Here is a 23,461-nt window from a genome sequence, read left to right as displayed (position 1 = left end):
AACATTTATTAAGTGCTATGTTCTGGGCACCATGCTAAACCCTGGGAATTCAAATCAGAGACAGAGAGAGAGAGAGAGAGAGAGAGATTGTTTCTTTCTTCAAGGAGCTTAGTAGGAGAAAATGTATGAAAGGGAGATACGAAGGAGTGGAGAGGTTCTTTCTCAGGAACAAGGTAGAGCCTGGAGTGTCATGGCCTGGCCTGTGTCTGAAGAGAGAATGATGGTTAGTGTGAGCACTTCCTGGAATGCGCGGTGCCACACTAAGTGGCATCCAAGATGGGATGTGAGCTTGGATCTTCCTGACTCTGAGGCCAGCTCTCTCTCCACTAGAGCAAGCTGCCTTTTATCATCATTCTCATTGCTATTTTATGATCATTATTACTAATATTAAGGGGCAGCCTGATGTAGGAAGGAGAGAGCCATTCTTCCCTTCTCTGTCCCCTCTTTATCCATCTCCCTCAGATCTAAAGCACAAACCCTTTTTTGTTCTTTTGAGTTGTTCCCCCTCCTCCCATTTATCTGCTCCTTCCCACCTGCCTAGTCCCCATAGGCTCAGCCATACTTGTTGCTGCCATGCTTGGTTCCTCTCTCTGCCTCTTCCTTCAGTCTCTCACACTCATCATCCCCTCAGGGCTGGGCTCTAGTGTTCAGGATTCCAAGGTGTCAATTAGCAAATATTAAATATCTCTTGTTCTAACTTGCTAATGGAATCCCAGAATCCTCCACATAACAAATTCCCAAATGAGACTTGTTTCTGCCTAGTCTAGGCACAAATTATCTTAGACCTCCCAAATGAGAGTGGGAGCTTTATAAATAATTAACAGAAATAATAAGGACATTAATTATTATTGGTAAGCCTAACTTGATTTAATCATAGTCCAAGAAGCTCTCAACTCTAAGCATGAGGGGAATTTATTCACTTGTACTAATGAAATAAAATAATTAAAATGCCAACAAATGGCAGGGCAGCTCAGTGGAGACGAGGTCTACTTTGGAGTCAGGAGGGCCGGTTCGGGACCTGCCTTTGACATAAGCTGGCAAAAGCCACTGAACCTCCCAATGCCTCTGGGCAACCCTTTATGACTATGACTTACATACCAAGTCGCAATCTACACTAGGACAGAAAATAGCCCCTTGGGAACTCTATATATAGGAAAGGAAAGTGGAGGTTTGTTTTGTCTCTCCAAATTTGACCTGTTTCCACCTTGATTTGCCTGAAGCTCTTATAGATATCTTAGGGTATAAAACTGAAGGTGTCCCTAAAGAAGTCTATAACCCCCCTCATTTTATAAAAGAGGAAGACCTGACCCAGACAGAGGAAGAGAATTGTCTGAAATCACTCAGGAAGTTAGCAGCAGAACCAAGATTTGAGCAAGTCCAGTGTTGATCTGTTCTAGATAGTTCTCATTTTCAGCCTACCTCATTGCCAGAGAGATGATACATCCTTGCCTCCTGCAGAAGCGAGAAGACCTCAGGGCTTTGTCGGATAAGTGGATCTGCTTCCACCGTCTCCACAAAATACCAAGGGTCCAGAAGAGGCAAGCGGACATTCTCTAGGACATACGGGAGCAGACAAAGTCTCTCCGACTGTTTATGCCGAACCCAGCACATCACCATCTCAAATACTTGGGATTCCTCAGTGACGTACAGATCATCACTCTTCAGGGCATAGTGGAGGGTGTCCACAGGGAGCTCCAGGAATTCATCATAGTTCAAGATTTGAGTGAAATTCTGAATAATGTAGCCTTGAACTTGCTTCTTCAGGTGATCCAAGGAGTGTGTGTCTGCCAGTCTCAGGATCCCAACACAGTTTTCAGGGTTGAGGGCTTCAGTGAGAAAATTGGTACAGGCATCTACCATCCTTAGGAACTGAAAGGAACACAGTGGAATGAAAATATGTCAGAAATTATTAGCTCCTCTTTTATTTCTTTTGCTATTCATGGGATCATGAAGAGATGAAGACCTACAGGATTTTAGATATTAAAGGATCTTAGCTACAACCCTGGGCAAGCCATTCTGTCATTGGGGGCCTCAGTTTCCCCAGTTGTAAAATGGATTAGATGGCCTCTTAGGCTCCTTCCAAATCTAGATCTATGAAACCTTTATCTAGTCCTACTTCCTCATTTTACAGATAAGGAATCTAAGGCTTAGAAAGTTGAAATAATTTACCCAAGTTCCAATTTCAGTATATCATCTGGCCCAACTCTCTGCCTTCAGGCAATTATGGCTTTATTATTCTCATTTCAAAATTGAACAACTAAAGTGTGTTGAGTCGGCACCCAGTACAGTGCTTGAGACACAGCGGGTGCTTAATACAGTCCGATCAACAAAGCTACCTATCTATCTATCTATCTATCTATCTATCTATCTAGCACCTATGTATCTATCCATCCATCCATATATCAACCCATATATCTATCTATCCATCATCCATCTATCTATCATCCAATCTATTCATCTACCATCTAACTATCCATCCATCTATCCATTATCCAATCAATTTATCTACCCATTTAACTATTCATCCATCCATTTGTCTAACTATCCATCTATCTTTGTCTATCTAGCTATCTAACTAGATTTCAAAATATGTATAGATATATATGTATATATATATATACACATATACCCACATGTATGTATAATTAGTTAGATCATGGCCTCTGCCCATTAGGAAGCTTGTAATAAGAATGTTTGAAGGAACCTGTTGTCATGGACATTTTAGCATTATTTATTTTACCTCTGCCCTTGTTGTTCAGCAACCTCTACTCTTTAAAGTTCACACTATCTAGTCTTACCCAAACCAGATCCTGGTAGCCACTATCAACCTCCATTGCCTGGCTCACAGTCTTTGTCTCCTCTGAAGTTCTTACCCTCATACTAGGAGATTTTGACATGTTGATGTTCCCACAAATACCTTAACTTCCCAGTTCCTCATTCTACTCATTTCCCATGACCACCTACTTCACCTCATTCTTCTCATTTCCTATGACTTCTCCTCTATTCTGCCTCTCTTACATGGCCATACCCTTTACCTTGCCACAACCCACAAGTATTCTACTTCCCTATTCATGAACCCTGAAATTCCTTTGTCTGATCATAATCTTTTATCATTCCATCTTTCCTTTTGCCTTATGACCCTTAAGTCTGTGATTTGACCTCATGAAGACTTCTGATCCTTTGATTCCTCAATTTTTTTCTTGCTATGACTTGACTCTCCTCCCTTCCCTTGATTGATGCCTGGTGAACCAATTCCACCCCACGCTATCCTCTAGGTTCCAGTCTTTTGCAGTCTTGTTCTGTCTCTGGTCATATCTTGTCAAACATCAACCAGAGACTATTTCTATCATTAGCTTCCTTTTCCTCTTATTCTGCTGTGCAGAGTTGGAGAAAGTCACTTGAGTCCTCTACAAATTATGTCTCAAATTCTCAACCATGCTATCTGCAGCAAAGCAATCTTTTTGCATCTCTCTGATCAAATTCACTTGCCCGTTCACCATACTTGCTGTTCCATACTTTTATTTCTCTGTAATCTTCCCTCCGCATACTGGCTCAGCTGAAGATCTTGCCCCATAATTTATGGAAAAAAAATGGGACCATTTGAAAAAAACTCCCTCCTCTCTTTTCCCTCTCTTGTAACACTCAGACATTTCCCCTACTATCTCCAACTTTATCCTTGTTTCTAAGGAAAAGAGGCTCTTCTCTTTGCTCAGGAAATGCCCTCTATATACACCCTGGATCTTTTTCCAGCAAATGACACTCTTTCTCATCCTCTCTCCTTATATTAACTTCAATCTCTTTCTGTTTCCCTGCTATCTACTGACATACACATGTCTCTTTCATCCTTACCAAAAAAATACCCTTATTTAGTCTTACCGTCCCCACTAGCTATCATCCTATATCTCTCTTCCCTTTTGTGGCCAAGTTTTCTTGAGAAAGTTGTCTACAATGGGTACCCCTCCACATACCCACTTCCTATCTTTTCATGCTCTTCTATACTCTATGCAATCTGGCTTCTAACCTCATCATTCAACTGAAACTACTCTCTCCAAAGTTACCAGGGATCTCTTAATTGCCAGATCTAATGACCTTTTATAAATCTTCATCCTTCTTGACTTCTTTGTAGCCTCTGACACTTTCTTCTCCTGGATAGTCTCCTTTCTGGGACACTTCTCTCTCTTGGTTCTCCTTCCTATCTTACTGCTCCTTCTCAGCATCCTTTGTTGAATTTTCATTCAGGTCACACTCATTATCAGTGGGTCCTGACCAAAGCTCTGTCTTAGGATGTTTTCTTGTTGGTGATCTTACTTTCCATGAATAGAATTTTTATCTCTATGCTAATGATCTCCAGATTTGCTTATCTGACATTAGACTCTCTCTTGAGCTCCAGTCCCTTTTCAATGCCCTTTTGGACATTGAAGTGATCATATATGATTACTGTAGGCATCTCAAGCTCAACATGTCCAAAACAGAACTCATTATCTTTTCTCCCAAACCTCCCCTCTTCCCAGATTTCCTATTATTGTTGGGGGAACCGTCCTCCTTATAGTCACCCAGGCTCACAGTCTTGGTGTCATCCTTGTCTCCTCGCTTTTATTCACCCTACATGTCCAATCTATTGTCAAAATCTTCTCATTTTTACCTTCCCAACATCTCTCATCTCCTTTCTCTACTCCCACTGCTATGACCCTATGCACTTTCTCATCACCTACCAGTGGTTCCCAACCTTTTTTGGCTTCCCGCCCCCTTTCCAGAAAAAAGTATTACTTAGCACCCTGGAAATTAATTTTTTTTAATTTTAATAGCAATTAATAGGAAAGATAAATGCACCTGTAGCCATCACCGCCTCCCTGGATTGCTGCAGCACCCACCAGGGGGCGATGGCGCCCACTTTGGGAATCACTGACTAGACTATTGTATTGGCCTTCTGCTTGGTCTCCCTGCCTCAAGTCCCTCCCCATTCAACTGCCAAAAGGATCTTCCTAAGCACAGAGTGAAAATGGCTCTCCTCTATTCCAAAGTCCAGTGACTCCCTATTACCTCTAGGATCAAATATAAAATCCTGTTGGGCATTTTAAAGTCTTTTCCTACCTTTTGCATCTTCTTATGCTTTATTGTCCTCCTAGTGCTTTAAGATTCCACTCCATCTGCCTATCTGCATTCCTCACATACCATGCTCCATCTCCTGGCTCCAAGCCTTTTCTCTGGCTTTCCTCCAAGCCTAGAATGCTCTCTCCTCACCTTTGCCTCCTGGATTCCTTTTAAGACTTAGCTCAGAATCCATATATGCAGGAAGCCTTCCCTAACCCCCTCCCCAACTCCCACTAGCCCCTTCCCTCTGAGATTTCCTTCCATCTATCCTGTATGTATCTTGTGAGTACATAGTTGTTTGCATGTTACTGTCCTGATTAGGCTGTAAGCTCCTTGAGGGCAGGGATGACTTTTGCCTTTTCTTTATAGCCCCACGGATGAGCTTAGGGACTGGCACATAGTAAGCCATCAATAAATGCAGTTAACTAGTCATTGATTGGACCTGGGCAATGAAGGAGAGAGAAAAGTCAAAGATAGCATTTACATTTTGAGCCTGAGTAACTAAGGAAGTGCTCCTACCATAAGATAGAAATGGGGGAATTGGGAGAATAGATCCACTGGGCTGTACAGCAGATAACCTGCTTTCCAGAGGCGGGGAAAGGGCATAAATGGGGAGAAAAGATGATCTCTTATCTGAAAGAGCAGCTTCCACTGCCTGGTGGACTGTGTTTTAGGGCTAATGGGAAGGAGACTCTGGGAAGGGGAGAGATAAAAGAAGAATGCACAGAATCCTAAGACCTCTCTAAGCCTTTGTTTCTTTATCTGCAAACTAGGAGGTCCAGCTAAGAGGCTGCTAGCCTTAACCCTCCTCAGACTCTGCCTCTGCCTCCAGCTCCCACTCTAACCCTAACCCTTCCAGCTTATATCATAATCCTTTTCTATGGCTCTCACACCCAAGCCTGTCTGTGTGGCATCTTCGAACCTACTTGTCTCTTTTTCTTCCAGTTCCCCTCTAATGAGAAGGTGGTGGTCATAATAATAATTCACATAGCGATTTACCATATATATATTTGTGTATATGTGTATATACATACATAGTACCTTACATGTTCGACTTCATTTGATCCATACAGCAACCTGGGAGGTGGATGCTATTAACTGTCACCGTTTTACAGGGGAGGAAACTGAGGCTGAGAGAGGTTGCTCAGAGTCATACAGCTAGTAAGCCACTGAGAGAGGAGTCAAACTCAAGTTGTCCCCTACTCCAAATCCAGAAGTCAGTGCAGTACACTGCCTTGAGGCTTCTGGGTAAATCTTGCTCTGCTGGGACATGATTTATTTTCAGAATTCCAGCTCAAAGGGTTAAAAATACACGAGGCTCAATTTTCAGGCCACCTGTGGCCCACCTTCAGAGGGTTCACTTCTCTCCACAGAGTCTGCACAGGGTGTCCCAGGCGCACGTGGTCCGTTCACTGGGCAAGGACTTTCCGAGAAGCCAGGCAGATGCATTCGATTCTCCACCTGCTTCTCAGTCTGTGGGGTCTATATTACCAAACTGGGTAAGGTTCTAAAAGTGGAGTCAGCCACAACCCACTTCCCACGGGTTCTGTGTCCTGGCTTCTGACTAGCCTCTTTAACTTAACTAAAAAAACATTATCAGTGGCGCTATGCTGGCCCATGAGCCTATACTGTCTGATGTTGCCGCTCTTTACTATGTATCAACAAGTCAATCAACACAAATTGGTCAAGTGTCCACTACGCACTAGGCACTGTCCTCCACTAAAACCTTCAAGGAGCTTATATTTAAACAGGAGAGACAACTAATACTCTTCCTCCCTAAAGACCTTGTATCTAAATTGCTTCCCCAGAGAATGTAAGAATCTTGAAAGAAGGAACTGTTATGATTCTTTGTATCCCCAGTTCTTAGCTCAGGACCTGGCATACAGTATTCTTTTTTTGTTGTTGTCGGTTAACTATGTACTTGTTTTCCCAGTCACTAATAGAGTATAAGCTCCCCAAGACACTTGTTTTATCCTTGTCTTTGTATCCTGAGCTGAGTCTTGGGAGGAACCAGGGATTCCAAGCAGCAAAATAAGGAACAAGTGCATTCCAGACAAAGGAAAGAATCAATACAGAGATACAGGGAGGGGAGGTGGAATGTTATATGTGAGGGGCAGCAAAGAGAACAGATTGGCTGGTCCATAAAATGTAAGGAAAGCAAGAATGGGTGATACAACTAGAAATGTTAGACTATGAAGAGATCCAGGTATATAAAGGGCTTTAGATGCCAAACAGTAGAGATCCAGGCATGGGGCACAACCAGAGAGAATGCCAGGAGGGCTAAGAGCTGGGCTGCCTTGTTCTTGAAAGAGCTGGAAGGCCAGTGTCCCTGGATCAGAGAATATGTTGGAGGGTAAGCTATAAGAAGATTGGAAAGATAAGAAGGAGTTGGGTTATGAAGGGCTTTGAATGCCAAAGAGGAGCATTTTTAGCTGATCCTGGAAAGTATTCTAGCCATGGGAGACATCCAGAAAGAATGGCCCAAACTGAGAGATAAAGGGTCTTGTTTATGGAACAGACATGAGGCCAGCATCTTTGGATCCATTTAGGGGTCTAGAGGGTAGGAAGACTGGGAATGTCACAGCTATACGAAAGATTCATTGGAGAGAGAACACTTCCAGCAAGAAGACCACTGAAAGGATCTATTGCAATAGTTTAGGTGAGAGGTGATGAGGGCTTGGAATATCATGTTGACTGTGAGTGGAGAGAAGTCTGACATAGGAGATATGATGGAGGTAGAAATGACAACATTTGCCAACTGGATAGACTTAAGGGTGAGAGAATCTGAGAATGCAGAAGTGATTCAGAGAGTTCACACCTGGGTGACTGGAAAAAGAGCGGAGCTTTTGACAGAAATTGGGTAGCCCCAGGTTGTTTGTTTTTTGGTGTCACCATAGTACCCTTCTATCTCCATCCATGCACTCCCTTCTGCATAACAACCTCCTCTTCCCCACCCTCTGTGACAAATTGGTACGATCAAACAAAACACATATAGGTTTAGTCGGTCAGGTCAGAAAATATGTCTGATTCTGTATGAAGTCAGTACCTTTCTGCCAAGAAGTGGGAAGCATGATCCATATTTACTGGTGTTTTGATTGGTCACTGCATTGATTAGAGTACTTAAGTCTTCTAAAGTTGTTTTCTTTTACAATTCGTTGTATAAATTGTTCTTCGGATCCTGCTCACTTCACTCTGCAGCACTTCAACTCTTCCTAGATTTCTCTGAATCCTTCACTCTCGTCATTTTTTATGGTCCAATAAAATTCCTTTTCATCCAAACATCCAAACATAATTCGTTCAGCCATTCCACCACAATTGGTAGGCATTCACTTTGGTTACTATCCTTTGCTACAACGAAAGTGCTGCTATAAATATTTATATACGTATATATGAATCCTCTCCCTCTTTCTTTGATCTCCGGAGTAGAAGCCTCCTAGTGATTTTGCTAAGTCAAAGCTTATATGCAGTTTAGTGATATTTGGCAATAGAGTTCCAACTCGCTGCTCGGAATGGTTGAATATTATTTTATAAAGCATTTTACCTTGGTTAGAGTTTAATATTTGGAAGAAGATTGAAACAGTGGGGGAACCCTAGTTCTGATGCTTGCCTCTATGATTGTAGGAAATCAATCAACCAGCATTTTATTAAGCACATTGGAATATGACAACACTTTCTCTGGAGATACAAAGACAATAGGAACTGGGGGAAAATATTTGGGCAAGGTCTGTAATCTCCCTGAACCTCAGTTTCCTCATCTGTAAAATGAGAAAAAACTCTCAACCTAGCTAAGAACTCAGATGCCACCTCTTGGCCCTGAGACCTCCACCATACCTGGCTTCCTTCAAGGTTCTACTGAGTGGTGAAGACCCATCTTCTACAGGAGACCTTTCTTGGTGTCTCCACTCTCCCACCCTATTCCTATTCCTACTACTAGTGCCTCCCTTCTGAGATTACATTGTCTGTATCTTGTTGAACACCTTTGTTTTCAGGTTGTCTTCCCCATCAGAATGTAAGCTCCTTGAGAGAAGCAGCTGAGCTTTGACATTTCCGTAGCACTTAGCAGTGGTGGTTCCTAGTAAACACTTTATGATTGTTGACTTGATGGTGCGAGATCAAAAGCTTAATGAATGAGTTAATGAGCAGGATTCCCATAATGATTTTATTAATTATGCCAAGGCACCTCTCATAACTCCCCCCAACTAGCTTCCAAATGAGGTTTCTCTGGGGCAGGCATGCCCCGATCTTCAAGTAGACACAGGCCCTAGGAAAAAAATGTAAGCTTTTGTCATCCTAATAATAGCCTGTGCGTAGGTCTAGACAGTGCCTTGAAACAAGAACAAACAAGTCTCTGAGGGTTCTGAATTTCTTTGGACTATCTCACTGGGTCTCCCAGTTCACCCACCTGGAAGAGGCTGGCAGCTTCCAAGACCCGCTGGACATTCTGTTTGGTAATGAGAGCCTTACTCGTGTACGTATAGTCTAAGAGAATATTCATAGTTTCTGCATCCACACCTTTGATGATGATTTTCTTCTCATATTTCTCCTTTAAGTCATTACAGAACATGGCCCTGAAAGAGAAATGGAGGCAGTCTCCAACTTACACGTGCCCAATCCTTTCTTCCATAATAGACCCCTCCTGCCCTCTCCCTGCTATTGCTCTGCATTGGGAGTCAGAGGACCTATGGGGTGCTATCTCTGGGACTTGGAATAAGATTACAAAATTGGGGTGGGGGGAAGCTGGGTAGCTCAGTGGATTGAGAGCCAGACCTAGAGAAAGGAAGTCCTGGGTTCAAATCTGACTTCGGACACTTCCCAGCTGTGTGACCCTGGGCAAGTCACTTGACCCCCATTGACTTAAAAAAAAAAATTACAGAATTGAAGCTGGAAGGGGCATTAGAGGTCATTGAATCTATCCACATTTTATAGATGAGAAAACTAAGGCTCAAAAATTGACTAACCCAGCATCCAGTTAATTTGTCTCTGAGTTGGAACTAGAACTCAAGTCCAGTACTGGATCATCTGGACCCCTGCCTTTCTATTCTTGGAATTTGCGGGAATCTTATAGTGGTCCAGCATTTAGCACCTAAGGATGACCTTACAAGGTCTAGAAGAGAGGTACAGAGACAGAAAGAAAGAGAAAGAGAGAAAGAGAAAGAGAGAGAGAGAGAGAGAGAGAGAGAGAGAGAGAGAGAGAGAGAGAGAAATATAGAATCATCATGAGTCCACATTTTTTTTCTTTCTGTTTGTTAGAAGCAAAGATAAAATATTTTTAAATTCTTGCATAAAACACTAAAATAAAAGCTTTTTTTTTTTTAAGGCTGCATTCTGGGCTCTGTAGCAAAACTTTCTCTTCCACAGAGGAGCTGGTTAGAACCACAGCTGATGAAAATGGAAGAGGAAGGGGTCATACATTCTTGGGGCCCATGTAATGAAAGAAAGGGAGTAACTGACAGACTCGGTGTCCTCAGGGTTATAGATCAGCAAGGGGATCTAACTCTTTGGCAGGGCCCACAACTAGGAATTTTGAAGCTATAGAAGGCAGAAGGATAGTGAGAGAGGTCAGAGGAAGAAGAGGCCAGAGTGGGCAGAGGAAACACTTTCTGGAATGGTGTTGTTGGCCCCCTCTAAATGTCAGTGTCCTGTGAAAAGGCTCTGTTTGCCTGTCCTAGTTAATGTCTTTGCTTCCTCAAATCTCTATGCTCATCCTTTCCTTCTCCTACTACTTAACCTCTTGAACTTGTAGAGTCCCCACTCCAGGGCTCTACCAGCACTTGAGAGGAGTGCAGGGATCCCTGCTCCCACATACCCCCTTATGACTAGAGATAGAGAATTCCCAAGTCCAATGTAGAGAGATAGTAATATGTTTCTATATCATAAGTGGGAAACCTTGACCACATCATTTTAGTTGGAAACACCATTATATATAGTTTTAGGGTGCAATTGGCAAAACACCAGAGTTCAAACCCATTGTGGATTAAATGAATGTCTGTGGACTAAAGTGGAACCCCAACCACCACCTCCTATGACTTGTCTTCTATGAGAAAATTTGCTTCAAGTCCCAAACAACAATAATAACAGAAACATCTGCGCTTATTCACCTATATTTATGTCAAATAGACATATATGTTGTGTAATTAGAATTTTGTACCCCGGACACCATTTCCCAGAATCCCACTCTTGTTCTCACGTTACGTCCTTATGTTTTGGAGATGAAGTTTCTGTAACCCGACCCCCTCCTCTCTCTTCTCCCGCTATCGAGGTCAGGAAAACTTCTCTTCACTTGGGCTTTACTTTTGTCTTTTAATTTCCTCTACTTCAAATGGTTATGAATAAACCTTATAAAATGGAGTTATTGGATATTAACTTTAATCTTACAATGTTCTCATTTGTTCCAATCTTAGAATATAAACTTACAATTAGAGACTGGTTTTTTCTTGTAACTTATATATCCATTGCTTAGCACAGCGCTTGGCACACAGAAGGTACTTAATAAATACTTGATGATTTTTTTTGATCAAGCTCCTATTCATGTAACACTTTATCATTCTCTTTAATTCAATGAACATCTAATAAATGCCTGTGTTGGGCTCTGGAATTCAACAGAAAAGTCAAATAGTCCTTGTCATTAAAAAGAGGGGGAAACTGTGTGACCCTGGGCAAGTCACTTGACCTCCATTGCCCACCCTTACCACTCTTCCACCTATAAATCAATACACAGAAGTTAAGGGTTTAAAATTAAAAAAAAAAAAGAGGGGGAAAGGCATGAGTTGGGAGGGAGAGAGGAATCAGGGAACATTATGTATGCAGGTAAGTAAACACAAAACATATATGTGCATGTAATATGTGTCCCAAAAGTCTTGGTACAGCTTTAAGATTTAATAACTTCAGAAATATTGATGCTTACAAACTTACAAACCCTGTATTTGAAAGGTTAATTACTTAAAACTGAAAAATATTGATGTTTCTTATTAAAATTCAATAATCGGTATATGGGAAAAGAAGCCAGACTGAAACAGATATAAGGAGGAAGGATCTGGGTTAGAAGTGATACTATGTATGGTAAGCACATTGAAGAATTGATTTATATGGTGTCAAAGGACACTAAAGTCATGGAAAGAAATTTCAGGCTGTTGCTCACAAAAAAGGAGAGTGTAAAAGAATATCAATAGCTTGTGACCTATATATCTACTCTCTTATCTTATATGAAAGTTATCTACATATGAACTGAGGACATCCTCCATGAGGATCTTCAAAGGAAACTTCCAGGCAAGCTTTCTCAGGTGATTCTCTACCATACTTTTCCATCTCACAATTCATTGGAAGATACAGAAAATATAATATTTTGTTGTGTTAATTATTTATGGATTACAAACAAGTATTGGACTTAATGGAATGAGACCACCTCATAGACTTTTTCAACAGTGTCTCCTATTAAGACACCAAGACCATTCCAGATTTCTTGAGGATGTAACAACAGAAATAACCCTACCAATAACCATCTGATTATAAACATCTGGCGAGGCATAAAACAAGGAGATGCCAAAGCTATTCACAATTGTGATGGAGGAAACCAAGGAGAAAGTCTATATTGAGGAGGGGTGGTGAGGTTCTCCATATTCTCTCATTTGTAGATGGTATCATATTGATTTCATTAAGACACAAGACATTTCAGACTTTGTGGAAGAGATTTGTGGTCACTCAAAGCAGTTTGGTCTGATTATCCTCACATGAATGACCAAGTGGATGAAGAATGTCTATTTTATAAATGTCAATATGTGATGGATATTTGATAGAATTTGTCTAACCATATATAGTGGCACAGTGAATAGAGTGCCAGACTTTCAAATCCTGCCTAGGTATTTATTAGTTGTGTAACCCTGGTCAAGTCACAGTTTCTTTATCTTCCTCAGTTTATCTATTAAAAAAAAAACACCTACCTACCTACCTCCCCAAATGGCTATGATGTAGGCTGAAATGTCCCACAAACCCTGCTAAGTAGCTATACACAATCAAAAGAACTTAGATAGAGAAATGCAAATCAAAACAACTCTGAGGTATCACTTCACAACTAGCAGATTGACTAAAATGACAGCAGGGGAGAGTAATGAATGTTGGAGAGGATGTGGCAAAATTGAGACATTAATGCTTTGCTGGTGGAGTTGTAAACTGATCCAACCATTCTGAATGGCAATTTGAAACTATGCCCAAAGAGCACTAAAAGACTGCCTGCCCTTTGGTCCAGTCATAGCACTGCTGGGTTTATACCCCAAAGAGATCATAGGGAAAAAGACTTGTACAAAAATATTTATAGCCATGCTCTTTGTGGTGGCAAAAAATTGGAAAATGAGAGAATGTCCTTCAATTGGGGAATAGCTAAACAAACCATGGTATCTGTTGGTGATGGAATACTTTTGTGCTGAAAGGAATAATGAACTGGAGGAATTCCATGTGAACTGGAACGACCTCCAGGAATTGATGCAGAGTGAAAGGAGCAGAACCAGGAGAACATTGTACACAGAGATGGATACACTGTGGTAAAAATCTTGTGTGGTGGCCTGACTGCTCTACTAACAACAATGCAATGATCCAGGACAATCCTGAGGGACTTATGAGAAAGATGCTCTCCACATTCAGAGGAAGAACTGTGGGAGCAGAAACACAGAAGAAAAACAACTGCTTCACCACATGGGTCAATGGAGATATTATTGGGGATGTAGACACTAAGCAATCACCCTAGTGCAACTATCAATAATATGGAAATGTCTTGATCAATGACACATGTAAAACCTAGTGGAATTGTGTGTCAACTGGTGGGGGGAGTGGTTTGGGGAGAGGGAAAGAACATGAATCATCTAACCACGGGAAAATATTCTAAATAAAATAAATTACTAAACCAAAAAAAATAAAAGAACATAGATACAATAACTGGTTAATTCGTGTGAGACTACCTTTCGCATAAGATGTGTGGGCAGCTTAGATTCACAAATATGAGAAAACTCCTCATATCAGTCTTTAGACATAACTTGGGTCATTGGCTGGGGTCTCTGGATGGCAAGTATGAGTGGTTCAGTTTCCCAGTCACACAGAACTAGGTTTTTTTTTTTTTTTAAATTTTAAACCCCTTAACTTCTGTGTATTGACTTATAGGTGGAAGATTAGTAAGGGTAGGCAATGGGGGTCAAGTGACTTGCCCAGGGTCACACAGCTGGGAAGTGTCTGAGGCTGGATTTGAACCTAGGACCTCCTGTCTCTAGGCCTGGCTCTCAATCTACTGAGCTACCCAGCTGCCCCCAGAACTAGGTTTTAATAACACTCAATTTCCACATTCACTGTCTTTCTTAAAGTATGCGCAGAAAAAGAGCAAAACTTGCAGGATATTTAACATATCATTAGCATTCCATTTACATTGTGGTTTGCTGCACTGCCTCCACCCCCTAGCCCCAGTAGGCAAGCAGAGTGAACAGTGGGTAAAGCCACACAGACCAAAGTGGACCATGGATAAAATGGCATCAGTTCCCGGAGACACAGGGGGACAACAGCCTAAACAAATGATCCCTTCCTCAGTAACTAGGCGAGATAAAAAGAATTCCTAAGAACTCCCCACTTTGTTTGCCATACCTCCTTATCTTATTTAATTAATTACTTACTATACTAGCTGCTCTGTTACTATATTCTTTTATAATAAAGCTTGTTTCCTTGGAGTAGAGTCAGTTTGAGCTGTCAATCAATTCTTTGGAGGAGACCAAATCACTGATTGGCTATTTCCTTCTCCAGTGTGTCTGGAAATGAGGATATTTGTCCTTAGAATACTGGTTCTGGAGTCAGAAAACCTGGGCTTTAATTTCTCTTTTGATAATTAATGCCTATGAGTCCTTATACGGCTTAATCACATCAGTTGTAAAGACTGAATGAGATAATAAAGCTTTTTTCCAATCTTAAAGCATTATATAAATGTTAGCTAGTTATTTGAGGCACCAATCTTTTGGGGGGAAGATAGACCATCTAGACCAGTGGTTCCCAGACTTTTTTGGCCTACTGCCCCCTTTCCAGAAAAATATTATTTAGCTCCCTGGAAATTAATTTTTTAAAAATTTGAATAGCAATTAATAGGAAAGATAAACGCACCTGTGGCCATCACCGCCTCTCTGGATTTCAGCATCCACCAGGGGGCGGTGGTGCCCACTTTGGGAATCACTGATATAGATGGACAATAAACTAGGATTCCACAGGATAAAAGAAAGAGGACAATGGACTGGATCCCCTTCAGGAGCTACGAAGCTCTTTTATGGACCCTGAGTTTCCCACCACAGCAAAGATCTATCTTTCCAATATAAGCATTTTACTATATGGCAGAAAGAGCTGGAACACCATTGCCTCTGAAGAACTGAAAAGGAGACCCCCCACAGAAGGCGATGGAAAGATTTATGGTGGGTGTGAGCAACCAATGAGGAATGCCAAAGAGGACTCTGGAGTAAGTGGCATAAGAAAGAGAAAATGAATGGGTCACAATGCAAAAGCAAGTGGTGATGGGTGTATGGCCACAGTGCTTCACTAGTACCTCCATGATGCTGGGAGAAAGCATGGAAGGCATTCAGCACTGTGGAAGAAACCCTCTGTAGCAAACTTTCTGGGAGGGCATGGATAAAAATCACACGGGATGGACTATGATCTATATTATTGAAATGATCAATGAGATCATAGCTCCATTGGAGTATACACAGACACACAGAGGCGTATCCGCATATACATGTAATTAATATATGTACATACATACATGTATATACATATTATCAGACTTGTGGTTTCCTTAGTGTGGGGAGCTCCCAGCAAGGGACTCCCTATGCCAGCATACATTTGCTCCTTCTCTGGAGTGATCTTAGAATGTTGCTTGAGTCCCTGATGAGGAAGGACAAAGTTTACCCTAATGCAATTCAAAGACTTGTGCTAGACTTTGTAGCCTGGGTACACTTCCTCTTCCAATAAAGTGACTTGCCAGAACTGTCCAGGTTAGACCCACCAAAGGACAGACATTCTCTTTCCACTCCCCACCCAGAGTACCACTTTCCATCCTGGTGCCCTGGCAGTTTCCCGTGATAGCAAACATTAGTAACAAAAGAAGCTGGGATTCTATCACAAAGATAGCCTCTGTAGAATCTCTTTCAAACTATTATAGAGTTTTCACCTCATTAAAAACATTATTTTTATGCCCTGTCCTCCTTCCTCCAAACTCTATAACAGATTCCAAGAAATCCTATAATCATTTATTTCCTCATCCATATTGGAGGCAAAGGCTGCTTTTAGACACAAGTAAAATGGTTCTTGGTTTCATGGGATCATCAATTTAGAGCTGGAAGGGTTCTTTGAGATCAGTCAGATTGTTTGTTTGTTTCTTTCTTTCACCATCTATTTTAACATCAATATTGCATTTTGTTCCTCAGGGAGAAGAACGCTAAGGGTTTGCCCAAGGTCACACACCTAGGAAATGTCTGAGGCCAGATTTGAACCTAGGACCTCCCATTCTAGGCCCAGCTTTCTATCCACTATACTACATAGCTGCCCCTAATAAATGTTCCTTGACTGATTGATTAATCATGAATAGAACAGATTGGGATACATGTCCAAAAAAACCAAAACTCAATCCTGCCAAGTAATTCAAGATGTTTTCTCCTAGACCATTTGGAGTGCTAGAAAAACGTTTTTGTTTTATTGTGTGCCTGGTGTTTAGTCTACACCTTCTTGTGGAGGATATGAATTGCTTCCTAAAGTTCCTTGACTGCCTGACTGATCATAGCTAGGACACACTGGGAAACTTAGGCAAGAAAAAATCAATCTGTCCTAGTGACCCAAGAAGTTGTTCTACAAGATCATTTGGAGTGCTAGAAAAAATGTTTTTGTTTCATTGTGTGCCTGGTGTTTAGTCTACACCTTCTCGTGGACATGAATTCCTTCTTAAGGATGTGTCTACCATGATGGCTGGCGTTTTGCAATTGTTTATTTTAGTTTTGACTTTGGTTACCTGAGGTGTCCCACAGGACATGAGCTAATCATGGAGGATGTGATTCTTTTCAACAGTCCCTTTCCTCAACTCACGAGTAAACTGGGGCACCATGGGCACCATCTATCTTTTTCCTGTTTTTCTCATCTCTGGGCTTCATCCATGCTCACTTCTCTCCTGGTTCCATCCCTGATTCTCTGGGCTTTTCCAATTCACCCCATAGGGATCCCTGCCATTTTCCTGTTCCATTTTATATGTTGCCTTTCTTGAGGCTAGAGACTATATTTTTGTACTTATATCTGTGTCCCCAGGGCCTAGCACAAAGCTTGTCATCCATCTGTTGACCTATTCTTCCCCACCTCCCATCTCCTCAGCTCTGTATGGTGTGACATTGAGCAAAACACTTCTCCAGCTCGGTATTGGTGGTGGATTAAGTATTGGACTTGGAATCAAGAAAGCTTGAGTTCAATTCAGCATCAAACACTCACTTAGTCCTGAGCAAGCCCTTAACCTCTGTCAGCCTCAGTTTCCTCATCTGTAAAATCGGAGTATATAATAGCACCTACCTCCTACGGTTGTTGTGAGAACCCAATGAGATTTTTAATATATGTAAAGTGTTTTGCAAAGCCTAAGTTTCTGCATAAATCCTAGTTATTATATTTTTAAACCCTTAACTTCTGTGTATTGGCTCCTAGGTGGAAGAGTGGGAAGGGTGGGCAATGGGGGTCAAGTGACTTACCCAGAGTCACCCAGCTGGGAAGTGTCTGAGGTCAGATTTGAACCCAGGACTTCCTGTCTCTAGGCCTGACTCTCAATCCACTGAGCTACCCAGCTGCCCCAATCCTACTTATTATTATTATTATTATTACTTTATATTTTCTTCTGTATTCCCCAAGTACAAAATGAAGAGATGGATACAGATAGCCTCCTGGGTTCCTTCCAGTTTTAGATCTATGAGCTTATGACCCTAAGTTACTTATTCTGTGCCTCAGTTTCCTCATCTGTAAAAAGGGGAGATTAAACTAGATGGTCTCTAGGGTCCCTTCCAGTCCTAAATCTATGATCCTGACATCTTTCTAATAATATAAGAGCTTGATAAAGGCAGACTCTGTCTTACCAAAGGACACGGTTGAGTAGTCTAACCACTATTGTTGTTGTTTTGACTTTTCATGATACTATTGGGGATTTTCTTGGCAGAGATTCTCGAGTCATTTGTCAATTCCTTCTCCAGCTTGTTCTACAGATGAGGAAACTAAGGCAAGTGACTCACCCAGGGTCACAGAGCTAGCAAGGGTCAGAGGCCAGATTTGAATTCAGAAAGAAGAAGGCTTTTCCTGACTCCGGGCATAGTGCTCTATCCACTTCACCATCTCGCCACCCTAATATACCCATGGTAGGGGCTTAAGGAATATCAAATTGCATCTCCTTGTACTGAATAAAATGGAATGGGAGGTGAGCCCGAAGAAATACTTAGGGCATACTGGGACTAGTCAAATTGGAGAGGTGCTGGGCAATGCCAAGGGCAAAGGTGATGCTATCTGGGCAGGTGAGGGCTTTACAGGTTTGCCTCTTCACAGGGGATTCTGTTTCATGACAAGCATGGAGCCGTCTGTGATTACATACCCTCCAGGGTGATGTCAGGTAAGAATTGCTCATCCCCATAAAGAATCTATTATTTCCACCATAAAATTACCAGCACTATCCCCTTTCCTCACCCTCAACAGGACCTACTAAGCATTTATAAAGCACAAATGTATTACTATGTGCCAAGGGGCATAGGTACAAAGACCCTGCTTTGGATTCAATCTTCCATACATCTCTTAGCATCATTTGCATAGATCAGGAAATATATTACCGAATGACTCTCTGAATATGATCTGTAAGTCACTTCTTGGCCTCAGTTTGCTCATCTATAAAATAGGGGCAGGGAGGTTAGACTCAATGCTCTCCAAGGCTGTGCCCAGCTCCAAAGGCTAGAATCCTGGGAATGGCAGAGACCAAAGCCCTTTCCCTGCAGGGTTTCTCTGCATTTTCTAGATAGTGACTCCTTGATCCTCACAAGACACTTATGAAACTGAGGGTAGCTATCAGGATCCACTTTTTACAGCTGAAAAACAGGTCAAAAGCAAGTAAATTGCCCAATAATCACACAGTGAGTCAGTGGGAAAGTTTGAAACCAAACTCTGGCCACGAGTCTGTCTACCTCAGCAGCTGTGAAAACATCCATGAGTCTCTGGTTCAGCCCGAAAGGAAATCAGGCCCTTGAGTCAAATCAGAAAAAAATCAAGACCCTCCAAGCTGCCCACCCTAATTCCCTGGTTGCCTTGGGGGGGGGGGTAGGGGGACATAGGTTCACTCGCTGGTGTGTTTGACCTTTGTTAGGGAGACTGACATAAAGTTGGGTGGGTGTCTGGGATTGAGGGCATATGGAAAGCCTGGGGGAACCTGACCTAGAATCTATATGCAGAGGGCTGGCTGGAGTGAGGATGGAGGAGGTTGGGAGAAGGGCCTCTCCTGACAGGCTGATGCTGATATAAGCCAATCAATGCCGCCTGTTCCATTTCTGGACAACTCTAATGGTATTAAGACATTTCCTTGAATCAAACTCAACTTTTCCTCTTTGAAACTTCTCCCTACCTTCCCCCAAGCCCCAAACGAACAAAGCAAATCCCTCTGCTCTATGACAAACGTTCAACTTCCAGAATGGAATGTTTTCCGATCTACGATTCTCCAGAAGGACAGCTTTGACTCCAGAAAGATCCTGCCACTATGGGGAAACCGGGTTCAGAATCCCCCAGGAAGTTTAGAGAGTAGAGAAGGCCCTGGCTGGTATTTACGATATCAGAGGGTAAAGTTGGGGCAAGTAAGAAGCTAAACATCAATCAGTTAATTAACAAACATTTTCTTAAGTGACTACTACATGCCAGGTCCTGTGCTAGATGCTAGAAATAGAAAAGCAAAACCGATTGAATGAAAAGATCAGTTATTAAGTACTTACTATGTACAAAACTGAAACAATTCCTATTTTCAGGAGCTGAGATTCCCAGGGGGGTGGGGAATAAATAGATATATAGGATAAATACCAAATAGTTAAATACAAGGGAGTTAGGAGCAAAGGCACTTGTAGTGGGTTGGGGTAGGGTAGGTTAGGAAGGGCTTCATGTAGAAGATAAGTGCCTGGACTGTGTTGAATAAAGATGGGGATTCTATGAAGCAAAAGTGAGGATGGAGTGAATTCCAGGCAGGAGGAATGGCCAGTGCAAAACCATGAAGGTAGGAAATGGAATATCATATAGGAGGAAGAGAAAAAAAGCCGGTTTGGTTGGGCCATTAATCCTATCTTGGTATGGTAAGCAAAATAAGGACACCTATCTATGCTCAGTCATGAGAGCAATTTTTGTTGGTAGTGGTTTTTGTTTTTTCTTTTTTTTTCCCTTTGTCCCATGAAGTCTGGATTGTGGCCATGATTTCTTCACAGAATCCTAGAATCGAACTCAAAATTGTCAGGGTCTAAGAAACATCTAGTCCAACCCATTCTTGAGCAAGAATCAACTCTACAATGTCTTCCCAAAAGTCAGCCAGTCTTTGTTTGAAATTCTCCAGGAAGGATGGACTCACTCTTACCAGTTATGGGCCACTGTTTAGATAGCTCTAACTGTTCAGTTTTCCTTGTCTACCCATTACCCCTGGTTCTGCCTGCTAGAGCCAGGCACAACCAAGTCTCATCCTTCCTTTAAATACTTGAAGGCAGAAATCTTGTCTCCTCTTCCACCATGTTTGTTTGCTTTTTCCTCCAGGTTAAACATTCCCAGTGCTTTTAACTCACCCCCATAAAGAATTACAATAAATATATAAATATTTATATTTATTTTAATTATATATATAAAATAAAAAATAATAAAGAATTAACCCAAGACCTTTCAGTAGCCTGAACACTCTCTTTCAAACACGTTCCAGAACTGAACGTGATTCCAGTATTAGCCAACCATGACAGAGTACAATGGGATTAGTGCCTGACTAATCTTGGACCCTGGTTCTCTTTTAAGGTAGTCCAAGATGGCATTAGCTTTGAGAGCTGCCAGAGTACACTTTTGTTTCCTTATGAGTTTACTGTTCCCTGAGACCCCTCTCCTCAAATCATTTCCAGGCAAACTTCAATTAAACTACATTACTCCAATAGTGTTTATAAACTACCAACTCTTTGAAGACGGGGTTGTTTTATTTCTGTCATTGTATCCCCAGTGCTTATGCTGATGATTGATTCTTACTTCTCTCTCTTAACTAAAAGATCTTGTATTTATGCATTTATTTTGTAGCTATTTATACCCCTCAGTCTGTTTGTTCTGATATCAATCAAGTCAATAAACAGATACTTTGATTGACCAATTATATGCCAGGCACTGTGCAAGATGCAAGAGATTCAGAGACAAAAATGAGATGGCCCTTGACCTCAGGCAGCTTACATTTTCTCTCCTCGTAGAATTATGTTCCTTGAGAATAGGAATTGTGTCCTTTGTATCTGCTTGATAGATACAGGTATCCCTTCTACCTAGGAGTTAGGAGTACTATATACCCCATGGTCTGGAAAATTTACAAAAAAAAAAAAAAAGATTTGGCCTTCCTTTCATATCAGAGAAGAAATTGGAATTTTTTCTTTTTTTATGAGGTATAAATAGAATCTTATTGTAAAATTTGGGTTAAATATTGGGTCATGGGCTATATGTATGTCAATGTTAAGATATCTCTACATTTCTAGCCTTTGTGCATGTGCTGGCTTTTACGTTCTTTTCACAAACTTTAACTTTTCATTTATATGATACTTAAAAAGAAATTGTATACATCTACAGTACTAAAAGATAAAATATGTTGATATTATACAATACTATATGTGTATTTTATGCATTTCTGAATCTCTAAACCTTTTTAGGGTCATCTTCCAGTCTCTGTGGATCATCTGTAGCTGCAATAAAACTCCCCAAAATTTCCCATGTAATTTCTCATGCTGACCCATGATACATCGAAATGACGAGAGGGAAAGTCGTGATTTGGAAGGGATACTTGCATTTACTGATTGGTTGCCTGATTGAAGGGAATAAATGCACATTACTGGGTCTACGAGATTTGGAATAGAATGATGCCAACACTGGTCAGCCTGGGACAAATTCTCATTCCTGCTGTCAAGAGCTGCAGAGCCTCTCTATCTGTCCCAAAGGCAGTCTCATTGCTCTCTTCATTTGGTGTCTTGTTAAGGCCCCATCTTGGCCAGAGACTGGCACACCCCTATCCCAGGAGTGCTGGTCCATACCAAAGATGATCCTTGAGGAGATGGGACACAGACATTGAGCTAGTGAACCCCTGTAAGCCCAAATTGGTCTGGAGTCCTTCCTGGATACGGTAAACTTCTGTTTTTCTATTCTCAGAAGCTACCACAGACAAATAAATAGAAAAAAGTCCATACAGTTATAACCCAGGTCATGCCTCTCCCAACCCAAAAAGTTCAGAAGCTCACTCTTCACACTGGGACAGAAGGGACATTCCTGATCTCTCTGGGGAGCTCAGCATCCAGAGCAAACTGATCCCCAGTGCCCCTAAGATTCTGAGACTGGGACAAAGAGATTGATGAAGGCTAGACTCCAAACGTCACTTCCTCCCTCTAGGGCAGTGCCCGTGACAAGCTAGAACAATATCCTCCAGGAAATCTAAAGACAAGCTGTATGTAGTCATTCTGTAGAAAAGAAGAGAAGGAAAATCTCTTCAGGACTAATAGGGAATTAGAGGGAGTTTGTCCACACATGCACACACAGCCCACACAGCTATTCCACAGTCTCTCCCTAACTCTTCTTCCTTGCTTTGAATAATAGCCAAAAGACCTTCCTTCATATTTTCCTTTGTTTCTCTGTTCAGTAAGCCAGGATCCTGGCTGTGTCTGAGATTTCAATCATTTTAACATTCCCCAACACACACACACACACACACACACACACACACACACACACACACACACACACACAAATAAATGAAGCGTTAATCCTCTGATTATAGTTTTTCAAAGCTTCAGGACATAGTTTTTATTTGGATTTTTGGTATAGGTTTTAGGGGGACCAAATGAGTGATTTCATTCATTCAGGGAACTCCTAATAGGGAAATTCTCTCTTCCAAGGCATATCAAAGGCGCCTCCTTAGATCCTTTTTCCTTCCTTCCTTCCTTCCTTCCTTCCTTCCTTCCTTCCTTCCTTCCTTCCTCCCTCCCTCTCTCCCTTCCTCTCTCTCTTTCTTTATTTCTTTGTTTCTTTGTTTCTCTCCCTTTCTCTCTCTCCTTCTCTCTCTCTCTCTCTCTCTCTCTCTCTCTCTCTCTCTCTCTCTCTCTCTCTCTCT

General features: G+C 41.6%; 1 protein-coding gene across 1 annotated transcript in view; it reads right to left on the bottom strand.

Annotated features, from left to right (window-relative positions):
* Window positions 1-23,461, bottom strand: part of KLHL6 (kelch like family member 6) — a 42,939-nt gene that overhangs the window by 9,025 nt on the left and 10,453 nt on the right. Inside the window, exons 2-3 of the mRNA XM_044676473.1 lie at window positions 9,494-9,659; window positions 1,420-1,869 (exon numbers count right to left, since the gene is read on the bottom strand). Of these exons, the coding sequence (XP_044532408.1) occupies window positions 1,420-1,869; window positions 9,494-9,659 (616 nt within the window). The remainder of the gene's footprint in view (window positions 1-1,419; window positions 1,870-9,493; window positions 9,660-23,461) is intronic.

This window comes from Gracilinanus agilis, chromosome 4 (genome assembly GCF_016433145.1).
Source record: "Gracilinanus agilis isolate LMUSP501 chromosome 4, AgileGrace, whole genome shotgun sequence".
NCBI classification, from domain to species: Eukaryota; Metazoa; Chordata; class Mammalia; order Didelphimorphia; family Didelphidae; genus Gracilinanus; species Gracilinanus agilis.
The sequence above is the reverse complement of the archived record's forward strand: the minus strand, read 5'-3'. Positions and strand labels throughout refer to the sequence as shown.